Genomic DNA, 22,671 nt, shown 5'->3' with positions numbered 1-22,671 from the left:
CAGAAAATCTTACAGGCTTCCGGAACAATTCGTGATTGGGGACGTGATGAATTTTGCACCTTACACCGTATCTAAAAACGTGCTAAATAATTGCTTAGGTTTCCGGGACACTGTATCTAGAAATGCGCTAAAATTTGCGTAGGTTTCCGGAACAATTCGTGATTGGTCAATGATGTTTCTTTTGTACAGAAACATTCGGCTAATCTGTCAACTAAATGCCACGAGTCCAAAATGAGAAACCATTGACCCTTTCACGGCTAACAAATAATTTTTGTCAATCCATCATAAACCATTAATAATTTTAGCCCTAAAATTAGCTTTCTAAATTCAACAACATCCGCTATTTAGTATTTCGCTGTATTCTTATCCTCTCTCCGCTTGAAAGTGCATGAAAATTTTATGGAAAATCTCCCTTAGTCGCGATCAGGCCGACAATACAAATGTTAATCTTGCCCTGATCTCTAAAGCCCTAAGATTGTAAATATAAAACGCCGATTAGAAAAAGAAGAAAAACGAACTTTATACAATATTAGACACCGTTGGATTCTACTTTCTTTACTGTCGCAATATTACTTGTAATATTACAGACTTGTCCAAATACCTGGTCACGCAATCTTTCCCGCCTGTAAGATCACTGTTTTCATCGCGTGAAATCTCCGTGTTCAATACAAAACTTGAGTGTAAATGTTCATTTGTCCATTGTAATATTTTCGACGATTAAAAGCGTTAATTTGGTGACCGTGGTTGTAAAATCCTACCCGATTTCCTCCGGGCGAGTCATAAATTTATTAAGTGGTCATTCCAAAGATTCCATTCAATTTTGCTCATCACTGTTATTTTTATCCATCATTTTCACTCCCACAATGCTGAGGTCATTCGAATACGGATCACATGACTTCCAGTATGCTCTGTTATTGGTCACGAGGTTTCTCTTAGGCATCCACCGTTGATAAGCATTGTTTTCCCTGTTTCCTGAAAATAGTGCAAAACATGCATCGGTGAATCGAGAGTGACGTTCAAACGTATTTTCGAAAGTCTTGTTAGGACCATAAAATGGTGATAGAGATGTTTATGGTGTATTTTAGACTCGTGGCTTTGTTATCTATCGGTGGATTGCGGTTTGTAGGTGAGTAATATTGATAACATACGCACGATTCGTGTACTGCACTCGACCTTCGATGAGTTTGAATGTTTATGCAATCGCGAAGTTTCTCAGGAGTTTTCAGTAGTTCCAAAATTGAGAAGTAAATAAATTGCTTTGATCGGAAGTTAGGAATTATAATGATTGCTTTTCTTGTCATTTTGATGAGCCCTATTTGAGGGTGCCGTCGCTGTTAAGTACACCTCGATTAGAGGCATGCTCGACCAAAAACAATCGTGAACGTGGCTGGTAACTTGCTAACATCACACGTACATGAACTCTGTGTTAAGGGAGTAAATTATTGTACCTGTGTTGACTATTTAGGTAAAGCCTTACATTGTTAGCTCAATATTTCATGTCATGTGCGTTGTATGGGTTTCGGCTCTCCCATCTAATCTTACTTCGAATATATAAGCTTGTTACAAGCCACAGATAACGGATTTCAGCATATTATGCGCTAATATCTCCTCCAGTTTGTTAAAAATTATTCTTAATTTCGGCACATTTTACTTAGGTTTATCTTGAATGTATTGCCCAGCAGTTATTTGTTTGTTTTAGATTCAAGAGCATCTCACTAAGTCTTCTTCAAACTTGCAGCGAATTTACATCAAGTCTATTTTGTATTTGTCTTATATTGTAAACTCGTCATACACCGTGCTTTTGTAACGATAACGATAAATTGAGCAAATGAGGAGTAATTGGGCGAATAATTATATATTGGCTGATTTGAAAGTGTACGGCCAGTTTGATTTCAAAATAGTCTTGCTCCAACGTAAACCAAACAGGAGTGTTATTCATGATGAAAGTTATTATCATACAGAAAAGTTGAGCAATGAAAGCAACAGATCACTTGCCATCGGCTTTGGTGACCAGTGAACCGCTTATAACAAAATGTAATTTATTTTTCATGCCTGTACAATCGCTACTTGGGAAGCCAACTAAGTGAAACCATTTTATCAAACACTTAAAGCAAGGACTGTGCAGCTGTTACAAATGCTCTAATGATATTAACTGATTAAGTTTGGAATCTGATTAAAGTAAATCTAGGATTGCAAACCATTCAATGTTTGGGTAATTCTTGTAGGCTGTGTAGAAATTGATCATTATGCTACATTGGTGCAAGATTCATTCAAGTCTGCTTTAGCAAGTTTTATTTGCTCTGTGTAAAGCTAAGGGGACATATTTCATTCATCCACTATTCTTGCATAAATGGTTGAAATGTGGCACAGGGTACCCATTCCATTCCACCAATTCATTCCAAAATGACTGGCTTCTTTTTGGGAATATTTTGATAAGCAAGCCCACTTCATCTTTCTATTATACTTGCTGATAATAAAATTAATGAGTAAAGTGTACTAGTAGTAGAGGCAATTTTTCTTGGTACAACTTTTAAAATACCATGTTGAGGATGTTATTAAATTAAAAGTGTCTTCATTGAAATAAAAAGCACTTGGAAAGTTTTCGACAGTTCTTTGTTGTTAGGAGGTTAGAGTTGTTTTCACCTATGTAAACAGCAACTCTTACAAATCTTTCAAGCTCGGTAAACTTCCTGAGTGCTTCTCATCTTCTTTTTGTCCTATCATGTCTAAGATCTTGTTGGTAATTCTCTTACTTCCTGTTATACAATTCTAAGATGTTAATTCTGAGAACTTGGTATTGGATCAACTACTTATACTCTAATTGATATTTTTCCATATTCTCATCTCTTGTCTACTTGATATTGTTTTGATATGGTAAGGAGAAATTCTGTCTTGGTCACTCATGAGAGTTAAAAGGTTAAAATAGAAGAATGCTCCAACTCTTAAAAACAGTCATCTCCATCTTAAAAAAAAACTTGATTAAAATTTTCTACTTACCATGTTTTGAGATATGAGTTCCTAATTGGCAGCTTTGAATAAAGCAAGCTGGAAATTTCTCTTGATAGTCTTTTATCCTTATACAGTCATTAAAACTTCTTTTTTATTCCTTTGTATATTTCCAGACAGTCAAAGTTTCACAAGTAAACCAAACAGTCCTGTGTATCAGTTGAAGGGGCAATCTGCTTCCTTGTCTTGGAATTTCAACAGAAATGGGAAAACAGTCAGTCAAGTACTTTGGTTTCACAATAATGTTTGGGTTGCTACTAAACCATCAAGTGGACCAGCCACTGTTCTCAATTCACAATATCAGGTATCAGGGGATGCAACACTTCGAATATCCAATGTTCAGACAAAGGACGATGGTGATTTTGATTGTCAAGTGTTTTTCACTTCTGGTGTCCCTCCTGTGATTAAGGATACTGCTAAACTAGTTGTTGTTGGTAAGTTCTTGAACTAAGTTAAATTACTATTAATATTGGTGGCACAAATATTTCTTAGTTTTGATGTTTTTGAACTAAAGCTGGTGACACACTTGGTGATTTTTTCCACAGATTGCATGCAGCCAATTTTGATTACCAGCAAAAATCAGTGATATCTGACATGCCAGGTATCAGCAATCCTACATGCCCATCATAGCAATCCACGGAAATTGCCATTGTTGTGTCAAGCACACTTGGTAATTTTTGCTGATCATTGCAATAAGAATATGAAAATTGTCAAGTGTGTCAAGGCTTTAGGACAGATTTGAACCCCAGTATTAAAACTTTTCAATCTGGTAATTCAAAAATATTTTAGGATGCTGTAATAATCCCATGATTATCTGACCTTTGTATTAATAAAAATTCATTGTTTTACACAGTGAGCCCAACAATTACACTCAAAACTACAACAGCTCCAACTTTGGATGAAGGTGCCACAAGAACATTGTTTTGTGTTGCTAGTGGCAACCCCAAACCCACTTACAGGTGGTATAAAGATGATGTAAAGATTCCGGAAGATCCAAATAACTCCAACTACACAATAACATCAGCCAGCAGGGATGATGCAGGGACGTACAGATGTGAAGCTGTTGTTAATGTTCCAACTCTTAGCCAGTACAGTGACTCTTACACTGTTCAGGTTACAGTAAGATGTAAGTCAACTCACAATACCTACTTTTATTCTTTTCCCTGGATAGTTTATTTCATACATTTTGTTTACTATTATGATACTGACAATGTTAAATAGATGGGTAGTAAGACTGAGGAAATTACCAGCTTACAAACTGATAGAAATGCCCAACAAAGAAACGTGTGATAAACTGCTAAGAAAAAAAGTCACAGCTGAGCACAACAGTTGATAGGTGATGCAATTACACAATCTCCCTCATGGCCTAAAAAAGAGAAGCAGTATGCAGTTCAAACATCACGATCCACGAGCATAGTGACCACATTGTGAGACAAACAATCGCATGTGTACTTATCTTTTGAAAATGTACATGTATATCCAAGACTGAATGCAATAAATATTGGACGACATACATGTACAGTTGATATACATTATTTAGAGGGGATCAGGGACAAATTCTCAGATTGAAATGGCCAACAAAGACATGCATGAATAGTAACATGTAGAAGAGGTTTTGAACTTTCAGAACTCTGTTTCTTGTGAGTCCAGGATTGAATTCAAGTTCACCTAATTTCTTTTTTTGGTGTGTTCTGTAATTTCAAAACAAACCACATTTTCACAATACTTCAGTTAAAAGTCAAAATGATGTGGTCTTTAGTTGAATTTTTATCTATGAGGACATTTTATGATACCCGTTATACAAAGAATGAATGTCATTGACAGTCAGTCCTGAACATTATCTCCCAGGACATCTGTTAAAACATTTTCTTCATGTTCATGGGATCATTTTGTCAATTGTTCATGTAAAGGTAATTTTGAGAAAGATTGAAAATTGTTGTGACTATTCCTGTTTATGAACCCTTCAACTCCCAGATCAAATTTGTAATTCTCCTTACTGTCAACCATACAATTCTTAAAAAGTTAGTTCAGATAATTTAGTATTGGATCAACTAATTATCTCCAAATTGATATTTTTCTTTATTCTCATGATTTATTTGGTTGATATTGTATTGATATTCTAAGGAGAAATTCTGTCTTGGTCACTCATGGGAGTTAAAGGGGTAAATAACTGAGATATTACAAGTGCTGATTGATTGGGGAAAAAACTATCGATTACTGCACCCTTAAACCCATAGAAAATTGAAATGTTTTAACTTCATTTTGTGAAAGCAGTTTATTTAATTTTCTACTGATTTACTGGGTGTAATAACCCACTCGAGATGTTGGAAGAACACAAGAAAAGTTTGTAAGACTCTCACCTTTAGTTTGTGGTTGATAAACAATTCTCATGATTTTGTCACATTCTGCGTGGGTTATTAGGCTGGGAAACCAATAGAAAGTCCAGTCTATAACAGAAGTATACATTTAGGGCTGTAAAGTGTACTGTAGCTCTATCACTTAATCCTTGTGTAAGCCAATGATAAAGATTTCCTTTAATGTTTTCATATTTTTATCTTACAGTCCGTCCTGTGCACAAAACAAACAGTTTGAGCAGTAATCAAACTGTCGTGGAAGGTCGTACTACCACATTTCTTTGTATCACAGAAGCATTTCCCACTGCAACCACATACAAATGGTTTAAGGATGGCAATGAGATATCCAGTTCACAAGATTTTGAAACTTTGAAAATTAGCGATACACAAAGCAGACTGACAATCAAAAATGCTAAGAAGGGAAGTGCTGGGCAATACTCGTGTGACGGTACAAATGCGGTTGGAACTGGAGATAGAAAATCTGCTTTCTTATTGGTCAACTGTAAGTTATTGTTATGAACTGGACCATGTTGTAGATTTGTTAAATATGTTTGCTGATTTTGCTATCCTGTGCAAATACTGATACTGATTTAATTAAAATTTGATCCCAATGGGTGCTCTAGAGTAGCAGGCAGAGAAGGTCTGGAGAGCCTCTTGTTGCCAAGGGGGTCTGGGCTCCATAGGAAAATTTGGGGGTGAAGGCCCTTGCAGTTTCATTTTCCTGCATTTTTAGGTTTGATCCAATTTACCACTGACAGTGATTATATTTAGTGCCCTCATTCCAATAAGTGCCCCCTCTGTACTAAGCCTAATTTTTTTTTTTTTTTTGACAATAAGTACCACTATTGTAATCAGTGCCCATTTTGAGTTAGTACCCTCAATCCAGTGAGGACCTCCTTATGAAAAACTCCCTTATTCCAATAAGTGCAAAGTGCCCCTATTCTGTTTCAATGGTGGCAATGTTAAATTACATGTGAATTGAGATCAACCATGCTTCATTTTCCTTAAATTGCTTATGTAAAGTTTCATTACACAAATGTTGGTCATCTGCTCAGTCTCTCAACTATTATGTCCATGTGAGTACACTGTTTTTTCAAAGTAATGAGGCTGTCTCAAAATTTTTCAGAGATTGCTTGGCTGGTTGTTCTGGCCAGGAAGGATCCAGGGACAACAAGCGCATTTTTTTCTTGTGTTGTTGATCCCCTGAAATAAATATCACGGTTTTGTTTGGCATATTATGTTGTTCTTCTTCAAAAGAGAAATAAACACCTTGTTTCTAATTAGCACTCTGTTCTGAATAAGCATCCTCCCTAGAGGTAATAAAAGTAAAAAGTGCCCCAGGTGCGAAACCAAACCATTATGGTATGTTGCATTGTGCTTAGATGTGAGTTAATTTGAAGATAATTACTGTACCTGTACATGTATATTAGGAGGACAACTCACACATTTGTGTGCAGGCCACAAGCAGGTAGCTACATGTAGCACATTATATTTGGGTAGGTCCACCCATTGCCCTGTTACTTTTGAAACCCTTGCATGAAATGTTCCATGTTTGAAGCATTTCTGGGTTGCTGCATGCTATATTGTGTCTTTTGTTCTCTGTCAGGATAGACTGGTACACTGACAGGTGTAAGCTCATACTGCCTCTTTTTTATCCTAGATGCACCTCAGCAAGTCACAGTGAATCCAAATCCAGCAGTTGTGGAACTTGGTCAAAGCTTAACCCTCACATGCCAGGCTGATGGATTTCCAAAACCCTCCTACTCATGGACGTTTAATGGAGGAGCAATTGGAGACTCACAAAACACTTTGCAACTTGCAAGTGCCCAAGTGTTAAATGCAGGGAACTATACATGTGTGGCAACAAATACGTTTGGTAGTGCTCAGGAAACAAGGCTGGTGAATGTGAGATGTAAGTTCAGTACCATGAAGAACTTTTGAAGTTTGAAACAGACTTTCATATGATGCAGGTTAAATTTATTTCAAACTAGTGTGGTACAGTGAAAAATTTTAAAATCATGTTGACCTGAAAGTCATTTGAGATGACAATTTATAAATTCACATTTTACACCCTGTTAACATCAGTATATATATTCTCCATACTGTTCTATATACATTTCTTAAGGTTTTGATAAGGAGAGTTTGTCAAACAATCAAGAGGTTCTTTAGTTGGTGATCATTTCCTTTCTTCTTGAGACCTTAATGTTTGACTCAGGAGTGATATAAGAGCTAGTCACTCTTTAGGGGTGAAAGGGTGAAGGTTACTCATTGCTTCTGTTGGTAATTCATTAACTAGATGATATCTTTCATAGGCATCACTCTAGCGGAAATATCTTTCATTTTGGTTGAAGCATACACATTCTAGAAAAAGTTAAAATGTATCAAGTTGGTCAGGTGATAAAGTGGCTTAACAGGTGTCTGATTACAACATGCAATTTAAGAATGATTCTGAGCTTCTCTTACTAATTGACAGATAAACCAACTGTTACAACCTTTACAACTGGGAATCCTGACAATAATGCTGTGCAAGGAACAAGTGTAACTCTTACTTGCACTGCAAATGGCTATCCTGCTCCAACTTACACCATCCAACGTACAACACCATCAGGTACAACAATACTGACTGGCACCTCAGGGGGAAGATACACAATTCCTAATGTACAGCTTACTGAGGAGGATAACTCATACAACTGTGTGCCAAGAAATGCACTTGGAGATGGGCCATCAAAATCATTGACAGTCAAAGTAATAGGTGAGAAATACATGTAGTTCTAGCAAAACACACAACCACCATGGATAAGTGAAGTAAAACCACAGTTTTTTAGAAGGAAAAAAACAGTTTTCAGAAATCAGAATAAATGCAAAATTCCTGATTTGTTCAAAAATAGTGGCACATCAGATTTCTGTGAACTGTTAAGTCAAAAAGTGCAAAACTGGTGTCAGTGAAAAACAGGAAAATGTAAAGGTTACTTGTGTATATCCAGGGTCTTCCTTGACAACACTCACTGTGTTATGAAGTGAAAGCAAAATGTTTACTAGGTCTGTAGAAAAAATGAAAGATAAATAGAAAGGTCAGGCCACAGAAATTTAGCCAGACTATTCTGGGTATAATGTGTAGCATTCTGTGATTATATCCATTGCCAAATGAACACCCCATGCACATTTCCCTGGCAATTGATCTTTGTTTCCAGTATAACTTATGAAGTGAGGCCTTGATTTAATCTTGTGCAAAATTAATTTTTTTTTTTGCAATTGATCTCCCATGTTAAAGCTGTTGTTCACCTAATTCCACAGCCAGAAATATATGTAGCTTTGTATTTAAAGTTCTTTTACTTTTTTTTTATTACAAATCTATGAAGTGAGGCCATGATTTTATCTTGTGCAAAATTAATTTAATTAACACATTTTGCCTGTCTTTATTTTACAGTGCCACCATCATTCCAGAGTAATTTGCCAAACAAACAAACAAAGACTGAAAATGAAACAGTGAACTACGCATGCACAGTTCAAGCCAAACCATATGCTCAAATTGTTTGGAAGCTGGGTGAAAAAAATCTGACTGGCACGCCATACAATATCACAACTGAAGTCGCACCAGTTCAAAATTCCAAACTTTTGAGAACTCTTTCTTATCTTACTATTGATAAAGTAACCTGGCAGCAGAATGGGACTTTCTCTTGTGTGGCTTTCAACAGTGCTGGTCAGAGGAGGCAAACCACAGATCTTGAAGTGCGCTGTAAGTATTTGATCAAATGAATAGGGAATTTTGTTAGGATAGCAACCATCCTTTTTTTTCTTGCAAGATCATGGAAAATGCTGAGTTTGGTCTTAATGCAATGCTATGTATGGCCTCAGAACCCAATTCCAACTTGGCAATCTCTGTTACAGTTGTTGCAGACAAAGGTGGACAGGACTTAGTCCTGTCTCTTCTATCTGTTTTCTTGTGGTTTTTTTTGTTTTTTGTTTTTTTTTTTTTGTTTTTTTCAGTTTGCGCCTTATTCGTATAATTGAGGGCAATTAGCACAGTAAAATCACTGTATGTGTACATTACATGGCAGTGTTAATATAAAACTCTTATAGACCGGTTGCAAAATTGTTGATTCTTCAAGGGTTGTTCGGATATGTTTTTTTAATGTGATTGACTTGTGATCATGTTGATGTTCAACTGAGACACTGATACTGTACTTCATTTTCTTAAATTATTTAACAATACCTTTTTTTAATTAACAGCTTTGCTATCACTCTGTGAATTATGCTTTTAGAAGTCAGAGTATTTCCCAATTCTTTTTAATACTGTTAGTACATGCTCACCCTTATAGAAGTAGGTGACATGTGCAATGGCCTTACAGTCAACTCTCTGGAATCTGCCTCAAAAGCTCCTGGCTTGAGCCTGACATGGGTCACTATGTTGTGTTCTTAGGCAGGACACTTTACTCTTGCAGATCCTCTTTCTACCCAAGAGTATAAATGAGTATCAGTGGGAAGCCCAATGAAATGCAGGGGGTGATCTTGAGTTGGAATAGCATCTCAATTAGGGGGAGGGACAATTTTGTGAGCTGCGTCATGTTACAGAACTGGGAGAAGCTCTAACTAAATGGGCCACATGACTCAATCACATTCCAGGGTCTAACTTGTAATGCTGGTATTGACAGAGTGCTAAATCCAAATTTTATGCCCCTGCTTTGTGTAGCTGTCTAATTTTCGTTTGAATTTGAAAGTGATTTGTGCTAGATCCACTTTGATTATTACTCATTGCCAATTTAATTTGGGTCACTGATGTGTGAAATTAAGTAACCTCGGCATTTTTCTTTGCGTATCAGACTATTTCATCAATTTACTTTTGAGATAGAGTTTCAATTATGTTTTTTAAATCTTCAGATCGACCAGTTGTTCAGTCTGATGCTGATCATCCGAAAAACCTCACACTGTCTGAGGGACAAGAAGCAACCTTCTCTTGTAAAACCATCGGCAATCCGCCCACCCTTTCACAAAAGTGGCAGTTCAATGGAGTTGACATACCTGGAGAAAGTTGCAGTGCCTGCGTAACAACAACTTTCACAAAGGCTTCAGTGACTCAGGCTGATGCAGGATGGTATTCCTGTACTGGAACCAACTCTCTAGGAGAAGGACCTCCTGCCAGAGCACAATTACTTATTAAGCGTAAGTTGTATTTATTTTTTTAGAGTGCTTTTCAATTGCGTGTTGCAAAACCTAAACCATAGTAATTTCAATGGCCAATCAGAAGTAAGGAAAATACCTTTCACCGTTTTAATCCCATGAGTGATCAAGACAGAATATCTCCTTACAATATCAATACAATATCAAGCAGACAAATGATGAGAATAGAGAAAAATATCAATCAGGGGAGTTTTAGTTGATCCAGTACCGAATTCTCTCAACTGAGATCATAAGAATTGCACAGCAGACAGTAAGGAGAATTACTAATGAGAACTTTTAATAAGAGTTCATGGGTTGAGTGCCAATAAGAACTAAAAATAACCAAACCGCCTAAAGCGCGGGAAAACGTGGGTGACCAATTCGTGATTGGTTTTGGTGTTGTATCTGATTGGTTTAGAGAGTGGCACGAGTTTTTCTGTACCAATCACAAAGCAAGTTAAAGCAAAAGCAAAGCAATCTCTGATTTGTTGCGCACTTCATGGAAAATTGTTTTAATAGCCCCATCACCAGTGGTAATTTTTATTTGTCACTTATCTTTCTTATTTTGTTGTTGTTTTACAAAAGATCCACCAACAATCACTTCCTATCAAAGTGCATTCACAGTCAATGAAACAAACAATGTTACAATGACATGTCGTGCAAAGGGAGTGCCACAGCCAACAATTACCTGGAAAAAGATAGGAGGTGATAACTTAGATTGCTCGGGTGAGCAATGCATCATACGCAACACAAGTGGCAAAAATGATGGAACCTACAGATGTGTGGCTAAAAATGAACTTGGCGAGGATTGGAAAGAAATCACTCTTAATGTTCAGAGTAAGTTCTCTTGCTCGTTAGATGTTTTGATGGTGTTTCCATGTAGAACTTGGGTATGTGATCTTTGGCAGCAGTTGATGTATCATTTAATCCGGTTAACAGTGTCTTGTGTTTGAAACTAGGGAAACCAATTTCAGTGAAATTATTAGCCGGCGAGCAGGCTTATAATTGGTTCTGCAGTAGGAGCCGGTTTTTCGCCTGCAAATAAGTTTGATGCTTTGGGCAACGCTAGCCGGTAACAGGCCTGTAAGTGGTTTGCCAGATGCCTTGCAGACCGCTGGCCTTCTTGCGTTGCTCAACGCTTCTAACTTACTTTCGGCAAAGAAGCGAGTGTGCAGGCTAAAATATTGTTTGTCCAAAAAACCCTCAAAGGTCGCATAGTTGCGAAAATTGATTGTAAATCACCAGAAAGCAGAAAAAATTGATCAGTCAGAAAAATGCTTTACACAGTTTAAATAAACTAGAGAATAACTTCTTTCTAACAGCACGTCCGATCATTGTCACATCCACCCCTACAAGCACCCAAATACCTGGTGATGAAGGCGAGCAAGTCGATTTAACTTGTATCGTCAGCGGCAAACCTCCACCGTCGTTGTCATGGAAACGTCAACTTAATGGACAAGATCTGAGCTCATTGAACGATGAAAAAGTGAAAAGCATCACAAAGGAGAGAGACACCAGTGTATTGAAGGTTGCAGTCAGTGCAATAGGGGAACATTTCTATTGCGTCGCTGTAAATCTTCTGGGAAGTGACAACCAGCAATACACCATAAGGAAAAGAGGTCAGTAGGACTCTAAGCTTAACTTTTTTTTCTAATAATCTGTGTGATCATCAGATTGTAGTCTCAAGAAGGAAAAGAAAATTGGCGACTATCAATCTTTGAGGTTTGCGTAACGTTTCATGGTGTGATACCAGGAAAACTAGGAAGAAATTGGCCGAAGTATACAAAATGTCTGTGTTTACAAATGTGAATCCCACCTTTAGATTATCAGCAGCAAGTATTTAAAAAAAAACATATCGTTAGTTAATTAAAAAAAAAAATTGTAAAAAATTGAAAAATTAATTTGAGGATCCTTAGAGGTCTTAGTCTGCAAGGGTCTTTGGCAGGTGTTAAACAATCGTCGGACATTGGTTAAGATCCTGAGAGGTTTTTCACTAGAGTGTGATGCAGCACTTTGAAGACAGGAAATCACCACCCCAGCCATCCATCGCCAGTGAAGGAGAATTTCAAGTGTAAACTAAGTGGGACTCTTGCTTACAAGCGGTCTAATGAATAGATTTTCACTACCCTAAAATATCTTTTAAAACTGAAACAGAGTCACTTTCTTGGCAGGGATTCCAGATAAACCAATTAATGTGGACGTGAAGTCGTTTCAAGACCAAAATTCGAAAACTGTAAGCGTTAATGTGAGCTGGACACCTGGATACAGTGGAGGATATGATCAAGAGTTCACAATCCATTATCGCGTCAAACAAAGCAACCGAGACTTTGTGGAACAGTTTGTTGGTCACCCAGATAACAACATGCACACTATACCAGGACTTTACCCGGAAACAGTGTATGAATTCACCGTTCAAGCTTCTAATAAACTTGGCCAAAGCCAACCGTCAGACCCTAAGGAGTATAAAACAGCAGGTAACAAAAAAAATATATGAAAAAAGTAAATCACAGAATGTTTGGCAATGTTATGAAATATTACGTGATGGCAATGACTGCTGTTCTTATCGTTTTTCGTTTGTTCGTTTTTAGAGTCCCAGATACCTCCGGACAGAGGAACTGGTATGTTTGGAAAATATTTTAGCATTAGCGATTGTAATCTGTGAAATTGTACGTCTAAAGGTTTAAAAATTTGGTCGTTTTATGGCTAACTGTTGACGCCATTGACACCTTCCTGCTACAGCTAGCAGGGAAACTTGGCTTGCATGCAGACTATTTACGCCTTCATAGCTCGTAGTAGAATTTTCCTTACCTTCCAGGGGGGGAGGGAGGATATAGCTACACGTCAGCTAAATTATCCTTCTTTTGTCCTTTCTTTCAGTCAAAGCTTTGAGAGCATCAGACGACGCCTCTGTCATACTGGTGGAATGGACGATAGCAGATGACCAAGTAACAATTGCGACTCTTGAGATTCAGCAGGGAGGAGAGGGCTCGTGGGAGCTTGTCAAGGGAGCCTCTCAGCTGAACAGATCTGTATCAGAGTTTAAAGTGAGCGATCTGAAAGCTGACAGTTCATACAGATTTAGAATGGATATGAGACGACCAGGGGAGTCTTCTCCGGCGTATGTGTATAGTGATATAGGTACGTGGTATAATTTGATTAACGTGCGAGCAGGTCCTCATTATGAGAGCTGCAGAACGCGCGTTTCTCCGCCCTCGGGAAGACTGGAAACGAGTCGGGGAGAGGTAACACCAGCTCTGACTCGGAGGCTTCTTTTGAATTAGAAGCCGGCTTAAAATATCAGTCATGCCAGCCCGTAAATCACAATGTTCCTATGGGTTCTGGAAAACCTGTCCTTAAATTTTATTGTGACATTTTCCAGGGCTAGAAGGTCTTGGAAAAAGACTACAGATCCTAGAAAGTCCTGGAAATCTGCTTAACTCAGGCAATAAAGTTTTTAGAATTCACGTTGTAGGGAATATGTAAAGACCGTAAGGGTAATTGATTCGGAAATCTTGGGAATGAAAGAGATAAAGGTGAAATTTGGAATAAAAAATAAATCTGAGTTCTGGAAAAGTCGTTGAAGTTTGTTTCTCAAAAAGGTACAAACCGTAAGTTACTCTTTGCGCGAGGATTGCATGCGATTTACTATACACGTTCTGTCCTCAAGGAAGATTTTTTATGCGTTTTTCAATGTTTTTTTAGTACCGACTGGCCCTCTTCCAGAACCAAGAAGTGATGGTGAACCGTTAAAGGACTGGATGATTGCTGTTATTGTTTTAGTTGCTGGTCTTCTTCTCCTGGCCATTGTCGTCCTTGCATTGTGTTGCTTTAAGCGTCGGAAGAAGGAACACGGGGGTAAGTATAAGACTGTGTGGACAGTGGTTATACAAGAAAAAAAATTGGATACAAGTGGGTATTTTGAATGGTAGGCGGGTAGTTTTGAGCGCCTGGAGGGCTTCCTCTTCCGAGGGAGATCTGGGCTCCCTTGGGAAATTTTGAAGGTTAAGACTGTTTCAGTGGTATTTTCCTGCATTATAAGGTTTATTCTAGTTTGTTACTTCGTATTTCGTAAATGTCAACCAATTTGACGAGAATTTACAATTACCTTAAGCTCGCGGTAGAATGACGCTTATTAAAAGGCCACTAGCGGGTAGCCAACGAGTAGATGTACCCGCTACCCAGCTGTTATTGCAACTCCTTAACAAGCTTTATGTACGAATTTTTATCCAAAAGCAACTACGCGGTCTGTTTGTAGCATCAGAAGGTTTATGGGACCACACTCTGTGAGGCTCCATTTACAAGTTATTTACTCTAATATTTTCGAGAACGTATATGAAACTCTCTATTGAAATGATAAAATGTAATTTGATTAATTTTTCCTTTCTCTCTTTCTGTTACAGCTAATAATGTTCCCATGTCTCAAACTACAAAGTAAGAGGGCTCTTCCAATATTTATGTATTTGAATATTTGATTGATAAATCTTAAAGTTTTTTTTCCGTCGGAGGAACGCTTGATCAGTTCTATTACACGCGTTTAATTTTGCGACCGCACACGTGGTACTATATGCACTTGAAAGGCGTGTTATTCCCACGCACGAAGTACACGCGCTTTACAGGTATATAGGTGCTGTAGTACACATGGAGGATGGAATAAGCCACTGATGAGGGTTCGAATCGCCGTCAGTTACTTTACGCAGGCTGACAAATGCTCTCCCTACATTGAACTGAGCTCGTGAACCAGATTCATATGAGGCGGGTGTTGTGTCTATTGTTAGGATCAGCTATCTCCATGAGCGTTCTGTGTCGAAAACGATATTGAATTTGCTCTTTTGCAAGCTTTGAACAAAAGGCTTTGTTTAATCATAAAGTTTTAAAGCAAAACACACACATACGTGCCTGATTACTTATACCGAAAAAGTTGACACAAGTTAGAACTGTTGCGGCAATGTTCTCACGCCAAGTGTGTCATCTTTACCTTACTCAGCTATGTTGTGGGTGGCCCCGATGTGACACGTGTCCTGGAAAACAGGCGTAGCTACGGTATGGAGTCGGTGGAAGATGATCCGTTCCTCGCAGCTGCGTCAATGCAGTCTGTGAACTCGACCGAGGCAAAAAAGAAAAAACCAGACTCCAGTCAGGGTGTAAACTTTGGATACCTGTCACAAGGTAAAGGCTTTTAATAGCTTGAGTGCTTTCGACTTTGTGTGCACAGATGTGCAGCTATTTTCTTTTTTCATTCGTACATAAGAAACATATTTACAGTAAACTGACGATCAGTCCTTTCTGTTCGGAAAAGTCGGTCGCCAAAAAAAAGGAAAGAAGTGAAAAGAACCTCCATGAAAGAAAAATTGATGGAAAGAAAATTGATGGTAACGCGCTGTACCTTGTGCGACGAACTTCGCTGACTATCCACAGCTAAGCTGCTCGGGAAAAGTACACGATTCATGCAACCAAACAACGAAAAAAAAGTTTTGAATAAAAGTTCTTTTCTTCTGTTAGATTCTGTTCGACAGCAGCCTGAAATGTTACTCAATCCAGGCTCCCGCATGGTGAGAAACGGCCGTTTGGCGCAAAGCACTGGTGAACTGGATGCGAACTCAGCATACTCGGCTAGGGGACCCCAGAGAGATTTCAGCACACTGCCTCCCTACCATGAACCACCTTCGTTTGAAGAGGCAATGCGGCAGTCAGGAAGGAAACCCAAAACCAGGAAGTCAACAGGGGACCTCACAGGGCCAGGGCAGGGAAGACATTCAGGCCGCCGACCAAGACAAGCTCGACCAGCTGATGAGCCCACAGACTCGAGTGATGGAGAACAACGGTTTACGCCTCAGAGGTCTGCACCCCCTCCCCCGAGAGTAAGGTTAGTGCTTGATTCAAGTCAATTTTTTTCAGTTATTCGTTGGAATCGCAAAACGTGTTGAGTAAATTTGTGTATGTGGTTTTTCTTGGCGGAGGTAAAAATTTGTCCTTTTTTTTTTTTTTGAAGCGTAGTTCTTCGTTAGGTTGACTTGAAAGTGCTCTGTATTTTTCGGAACCAAAAGGAATGAACAGGGATGAATTCAGGAATTTTTTGTAGGGCTGGTCTAAACTTTGATTCAACGAATACAGGAATTTCTTTTTTTTACACCAGAGCCTAAAAATGCCACACGAGACTAGAAAGTTTTTAAATACTTTAGGTTCGGTACGTAGTAATATACAGCCTTGTCATTGTCTAAAGTTTGATGTTAGAGAATTGCTCAGGGTTTAGCTTAGGATTAGGATCCGTGAAAGGGTCTGGGTCTTAGGTGAACCGATGTCGATTGGTAAGGTTCTTTATACATGGTTAAGAAGCCGCAGAAAATTTATTTTAGGTATATGCCCTCACCTTTCAGAATTACTCAATGAAATGTTACCCCTTTTGTTCGTAAAATATTTTGCATCATTTTAATTTTTGTTCTTTACTATTTGATTTGGTTTGGTCAACAGACATGTAGAATCCATTGAAGAGCCAGGTTACGCCGCAGTGGACCGGGACGGACGTGTTATGGGGCCGAGAGTGTTGCCAATGGGGGCTAACCCGAGTGGTCGTCCTGCAAATGGGCCCCTTGATCCTACGGTGCCATATGCTTTGCCACAGAAGAGACCCAAACCTAAGAGACCTCGCCGTGAACCAAATGAGCCAGCGATTGGTAGGAGGTTTTTTTTTAACACAATAACATGATTATCAAACTTATCAGCTTGCGGAATAACAATATCATTAAAAAAGCGACCTAATATCGTGGGTTTACAGAAATATTATTTCAAAAGTTTTGTGAAAAATAATCTGGTGATTAACACTTAAACGTTTTGCATGTGATGAATGTATAAATGACTCACCTTAATTCAGTTGGGCGGATAACTACTCTTTTGATTGAAAAACAAACTTATTGGGGGAAGCCTTTAACCATGTTTCATTAATGTACTACAATTCAATTAACACGAAACGACTCTGTGATTATCATTAATAGTAATTCGCTTAACTCTAAGGTTTAATTTTTTCCACTTGCACTTCTGGGACAAAAACATTTCTTTAAAATTGTAATAGCCGTAATAACAATTTGCTCGCACGTTTCACCACCTTAAAGTAGAGTGTAAGATGCTAAACTAACGCTGTTAAAGTAAATCGAAAATTTTTGTTGACGATTGGCACCTTCGTTGTAAAACTCAAGAAAAGCATATTACGTGATACAGCTCCTTCGGAATGTGACATCATCGGTCTATCTTCATGAAATACTCGGACAGTTTCCGAGTGTTATGAGCCAATTAGAGATTAGTGCCAGCTCTTCGATGATGGTACTTTTAATCAGCGTAATATAACGTTTTAACACTCACTTAAACCTTAAGTAAAACTATTTAAAAATGTAAAACTAAATTTGAAAACATGCTGTCGTTCAACAGAGAGGCTTCGCCCACCGCCACAGATGTATGGGCCTCCATACTGGAAAGACTCTTATAAAGGATGTTAGTACAAACTTAAAACAATAACTTAACTTCTTAGTTACTCGTATTTGATGAGATTCATAAATTCCTGAAATCTTCAAGAAAATGAAGGCAACTAAATTCTTAATTTTTTGTTTCAAGATTTCTGGAAACTACGGGTAGACACACACCCAAAAAAAATTAAACTGATCTTTTTAGTTTTCGAGATGAACTGTCATTCGTGATAAAGAAATTTTTGCTTATGACAGAAGTGTTTGTATTAATATTCAAACCTTGGTTTCTAGCTTTTACCCAGGTAGCGAAGAGCAGCATAGAAAAACTGCGACAAAATTCTCGAACATGAGTACTGAGTATTTCTCGTCAGACTGCATTCTTCGTTCAATTCTGAACAGATGGTCTTGCCCTTGCCTTCATGTGAGCCAGTTTCAAGCACGCGCTGAAAGTAATCTTGGAGTGTTTAGTTACAGTACTAGTCACAGCAGCGGAAACATTTCCCTCTCCTCCCTGACAAGAACTCAATATGGGGGGGGGGGGGGGGTGACAGGATGTTTTGAAAAAGTTCACCCTCCTCAATCAACAAGATCTAAGACTGCTTCAGATCACGATTTGGTTGCTCGCGTTTGTCTCTTTTTAAAGTGCTTTCACTTTAAGATGTTACAGGGTCTTGCGATGTTTTTCTTCGTTCTGATTGGCCACTACTATTGAAGGTAATCGAAATACGCTCTCAAGCTGATATAGTTTTCTTTTGTTCCAACCACACAGGGCCTCCCCCACAGTACACCCCTGAGGACAGATCATTCGAGGACCTCCCAGTGCATGATGGTGACGACTTAGATTTGGATGATCCGTCCAATCTTCCACCGAATGAGGGGCCCCCGGACCTACCACCCCCTATGGCTATGTTGCCTAGCAACCGACCGATTTCTAATAATTATCAAAACTATCCAGGTAAGGTTGTCGTCTCACAGCCGACTTTGAACGAGTGGGAATGGTACAGTGTATTATTTTATAGGTATTACAAAATTGTTATGAATGAAGGAGAATGATACTGTGTATTATCTTATAGGTATTACAAAATTGTTCTGAATGAGTGGGAATGATACTGTGTATTATTTTATAGGTATTACAAAATTGTTATGACATGGATGATATCTTCCAATACTGATTTGAATTAAATATGTAACTAACAGCAGCCAAGAAAACAAAAACAAAACAAAACAGTGCAGGAAAATTTAGATTGTAAAGTTAAAAATGGATTTAGAATGTAACATACTTCATAGCTTATAGATCTTGTGAAACTTTTCTCAAGTTTGTTTAATATTTTCCATATTTTAACCCTTTGACCCCTGAAAGTGACCAGCCTTGTAATAATAATAATGATAGTAATAATAATAATAATAATAATAATAATAATAATAACAATAATTATAATAACAATAATAATAATAATCGCCACAGCGGTTTTCAGAGGGGCCCCTGGACCCTGGACCCTTGTCTCCATTTGGAGATAAACGTTGCACGATGTAAAGCGTTTCAATCTTGAATTGACTCGTCATCGTTCACTCGGCCTGTTAATTTCTATTCTTGTTAGTCATTTGGTTGTTGTTGTTTTACTGCTTTGTTTCTTTCCTAATGGTGGTTTTTTTTTCAATGTAGATGATGGCCTTCCAGAGCCGCCTATGTTTTTACGCGACATTGTTTATCCACCAGACGGCCAGGATCCTCGCTATGACTCGGACGGACCTGCGCCTTACCATCCACCTTCTTCACCGGGACGACAGAGACAGGTACATACCGGGAGGGTCTGTGCAGGGTGATATTCTGCAGTTCTTAAAAAAACAACAACAACAACAATTAACGAAGTTATTTTAAAGATCCTCTAAAACGAGAGTATGAAATGATACCTCCACTACCCTTGAGTCTCAAGGGGTTTCTGCTTTGGTAAAACCGAACATCGATAGATGTGGCCAGCGTGTGCATTTCTTGGTTTTCACCTTATTCGGGTCATTTTCGAGCAGGTTATTACTTGAGTGTAGACTAAGCAAGTTGGAATTGGTCAGTTTTTCATTTGATTGGTTGAGACGGCGGCTCGACTTTTTTTGGACCAATCACAGAGCGAAGTAAGGCAAAACCAAAGCAGTGTAGGTTCACTTTCGATACTCAATCGAAAACTGCTCTATTCGTGTGGTTAAGCGTGTGTTGTTTTGTTGCTTTATTCTCTCAGGAACTCTGCTTTGCGTGACAAATAATGTAATGGGAATCTAAAGGAAAAAAAAAAGCAAAATCAGTTATGAGACTCTGCTTCATAGAAGGCAGAAAATTCACTCTTCTCACAAACATTTTACGAGAGTTTTCTAATACTTCCGTTACTTTTTCTTCTATGTTATAGCCGTACATCAATATTCATGGACAACTCGTTAGGCCTCCGTCGCAGGACTCAGACGGTTTCCGGAGACCCGAATCTTTACGATCGTCACGAAACACACTCACCCCGGAGCCCGAACTACCTCCAAATCAATGGCAACCGCGGGGATCTGAGCCCGAGGAAAAAGCACCTGAGATAAATTACGTCAGTTATTTGGTTTGATGAAAATGGGGTCGTCATTGAATACGCGCACACCCTCAAGGACTTCTGAGAGTGGATTACGAAGAAGCCAAATAGCGATATTCGCGTTGTATTTTTGACAAGAGAAGATTACCAATATGTAAAAATTTGCTACAGAATTTTCAATAAGGAAAGACTTTTCCGGTCGAGCGAGAAATGAAACGCGCGTTCGTCGGTGAGTTCACCAAAGGTTGGTGCTTCTTGCTGAGTTGTTCACTTTAGATAGAAAATGAATTACATTGAGGAAAAAAAAAGAATAAGCCCGGTAGTATATGTGCGACTGACAAGAAGTGAAACAAACGTTCTCGTGATTGAACCATGTCGAAAAAATAGGGCATAGAAGTTCCAAACCTTTTTTAACCTCGAAGGTTATGCCTACACGAAACGAAGTAACGTTAAGTTTGGTACAGTTTAATTCTGTTGGCCGAAAATAGTTAAAAACAGAAAGATAGCCTGCGATCAGGCCCCTATTATTAGTGCTGCAGGACACACGTTTCTCCTCCCGCGAGAAGATTTGTGACCACTCGGGGAGAGGTTTGCTGGAGGTCTGGTGATTATCAGCACCAGACCCCTGGCAGACTTTTTGCCGACTCGTGAAGCTCGAGACCTCATAATTTAACGCGGGCTCGTGCTAAAACGTCAATAATAAGGGGCCCACTTATAGGAGCCTGCTCGCAGACTAACATAAAGACGATGGTACTTCACGTACGTTGAGATAAATCCAGTGGTCGCCCATCTGAATCTCATCCATAGTCGAACAAGAGAGCCACGCAACTTATTTAAAACTGGAAATTCAGTCATCGTCATCCAGGTTTCATAAGTCTTCCTAGTTTGCTAGATATGTTAATGTAAATAAATTTTAAGAATTCCTTGGCTGTTTCCATTAACCAGTTAAGTCAGTGTTTCGCCTATCAAATATAGATTTTACTTAAAGCAGTTCATCTTTTATAGGTAGTTAACATTGTCACATTTGTTCGTTCATGTGCTCGCTGTTGAATTCAGCGTTACGCATAGTTTCAGTTCCAGTGTACTCCTGTCAATAGTAACGGAGTCTGGGAACTGGACCAGTCTAAGACTCGTGTATCTAGTGACAAAAATTATGGAGAAACTAGTTTCAGCTTTTGAATTATTTTGTAAAACATGCGAAACAAATAAAAGCTAAGTTTGGTTTAATGGGTTTGTGAATGGTTTTGTAGTAAAGCTAGCCCTCTAATTCAATAGTGTAGTATGAATTTGAAGTTCCAGAATAAACATAAAATATTTTTCGAGTAGTTTTCAATTGTGTCGAAAGTGATCCTCGGTTGCTTTGGTTTTGCTTTACCTCGCTCCGTAATTGGTCTAGAAAACTCACGTGACCTTCTTAACCCTTTAAACCCTGAGAGTGATTAGCATCTAATTTCTCCCTACAATATCACTCCTGAATCACACACAAAGGTCACGAGAATTTCCAAGAGAAAGAAGCTTTTGATCAGTAGACAAATTCTCCTTGTCAGCACTTCAGGAAATGTATAAAGAACAGTATGGAGAATATGCATAATGATATTAGGGTGTAAAGGGTCAACCGTTACATTCAGAACAATAACTAATCCCAACTTGGCCACCCTCGTTTTCCAGCTCTCCCAGCAGGTTACCTGTGTTACTTTGAGTTATCGTTGGTCAGTGAAAATATCCTTTGTTCTAATTGGTAGTTGTGATTACTTTGGGTTTTCGACACTATTGAAAGCTGCTCAGAGGCAAAACCAAAGTAAGCCCGGATTTTCACTAAATTGTTTTTCACCCGCGCGACTGACTTTGCTGAAAGGGAGCGACTGCGCGTAGAGTAGGGGAATGGTAATCTACTCTATTAGAAATAAGTAGCTATAAGAACAAAAAGATACGTGAACAGTTAAAGTACAGCAAAAGTGCCCTTGACAAACTTAAACGGGCATCAATCGTGTACTTAATTTGTATCAATTTTAAAGAAGGGCACGTCCACCCCGCGTGTATATTCAATAGGTCTCCTGGAATACGCCCACAAGCGAGGTTGAACGCAGCACCAGACTCGATATCATGCATACCGAACTTGGAAACATCGTCCGCGATGTTTCC

The 22,671-nt window shown here is 38.6% G+C and overlaps 1 protein-coding gene across 2 annotated transcripts; it reads left to right on the top strand.

Annotated features, from left to right (window-relative positions):
- The first annotated feature begins 947 nt into the window (after window positions 1-947).
- Window positions 948-21,756, top strand: LOC131799833 (hemicentin-2-like). 2 transcript variants are annotated; one of them, XM_066169117.1, is made up of 22 exons: window positions 948-1,126; window positions 3,123-3,440; window positions 3,860-4,132; window positions 5,569-5,862; window positions 7,021-7,272; window positions 7,834-8,112; window positions 8,788-9,096; window positions 10,239-10,520; window positions 11,103-11,354; window positions 11,840-12,136; window positions 12,689-12,991; window positions 13,106-13,135; window positions 13,395-13,655; window positions 14,220-14,372; window positions 14,918-14,948; window positions 15,502-15,683; window positions 16,017-16,380; window positions 16,986-17,188; window positions 17,937-17,999; window positions 18,741-18,926; window positions 19,635-19,765; window positions 20,368-21,756. In XM_066169117.1, exons 1-22 carry the CDS (start codon window positions 1,054-1,056, stop codon window positions 20,563-20,565), a joined length of 4,734 nt encoding a protein of 1,577 aa, XP_066025214.1. In that variant the 5' UTR covers window positions 948-1,053; the 3' UTR covers window positions 20,566-21,756. The 2 variants fall into 2 exon arrangements, with proteins under 2 accessions (XP_066025214.1, XP_066025215.1); XM_066169118.1 differs by lacking the exon at window positions 17,937-17,999.
- The last annotated feature ends 915 nt before the right edge of the window (window positions 21,757-22,671 follow it).

Source organism: Pocillopora verrucosa, chromosome 6 (genome assembly GCF_036669915.1).
Source record: "Pocillopora verrucosa isolate sample1 chromosome 6, ASM3666991v2, whole genome shotgun sequence".
Classification (NCBI taxonomy): domain Eukaryota; kingdom Metazoa; phylum Cnidaria; class Anthozoa; order Scleractinia; family Pocilloporidae; genus Pocillopora; species Pocillopora verrucosa.
Note: the sequence above shows the minus strand (reverse complement) of the source record. Positions and strands in the feature narration are given on the sequence as shown.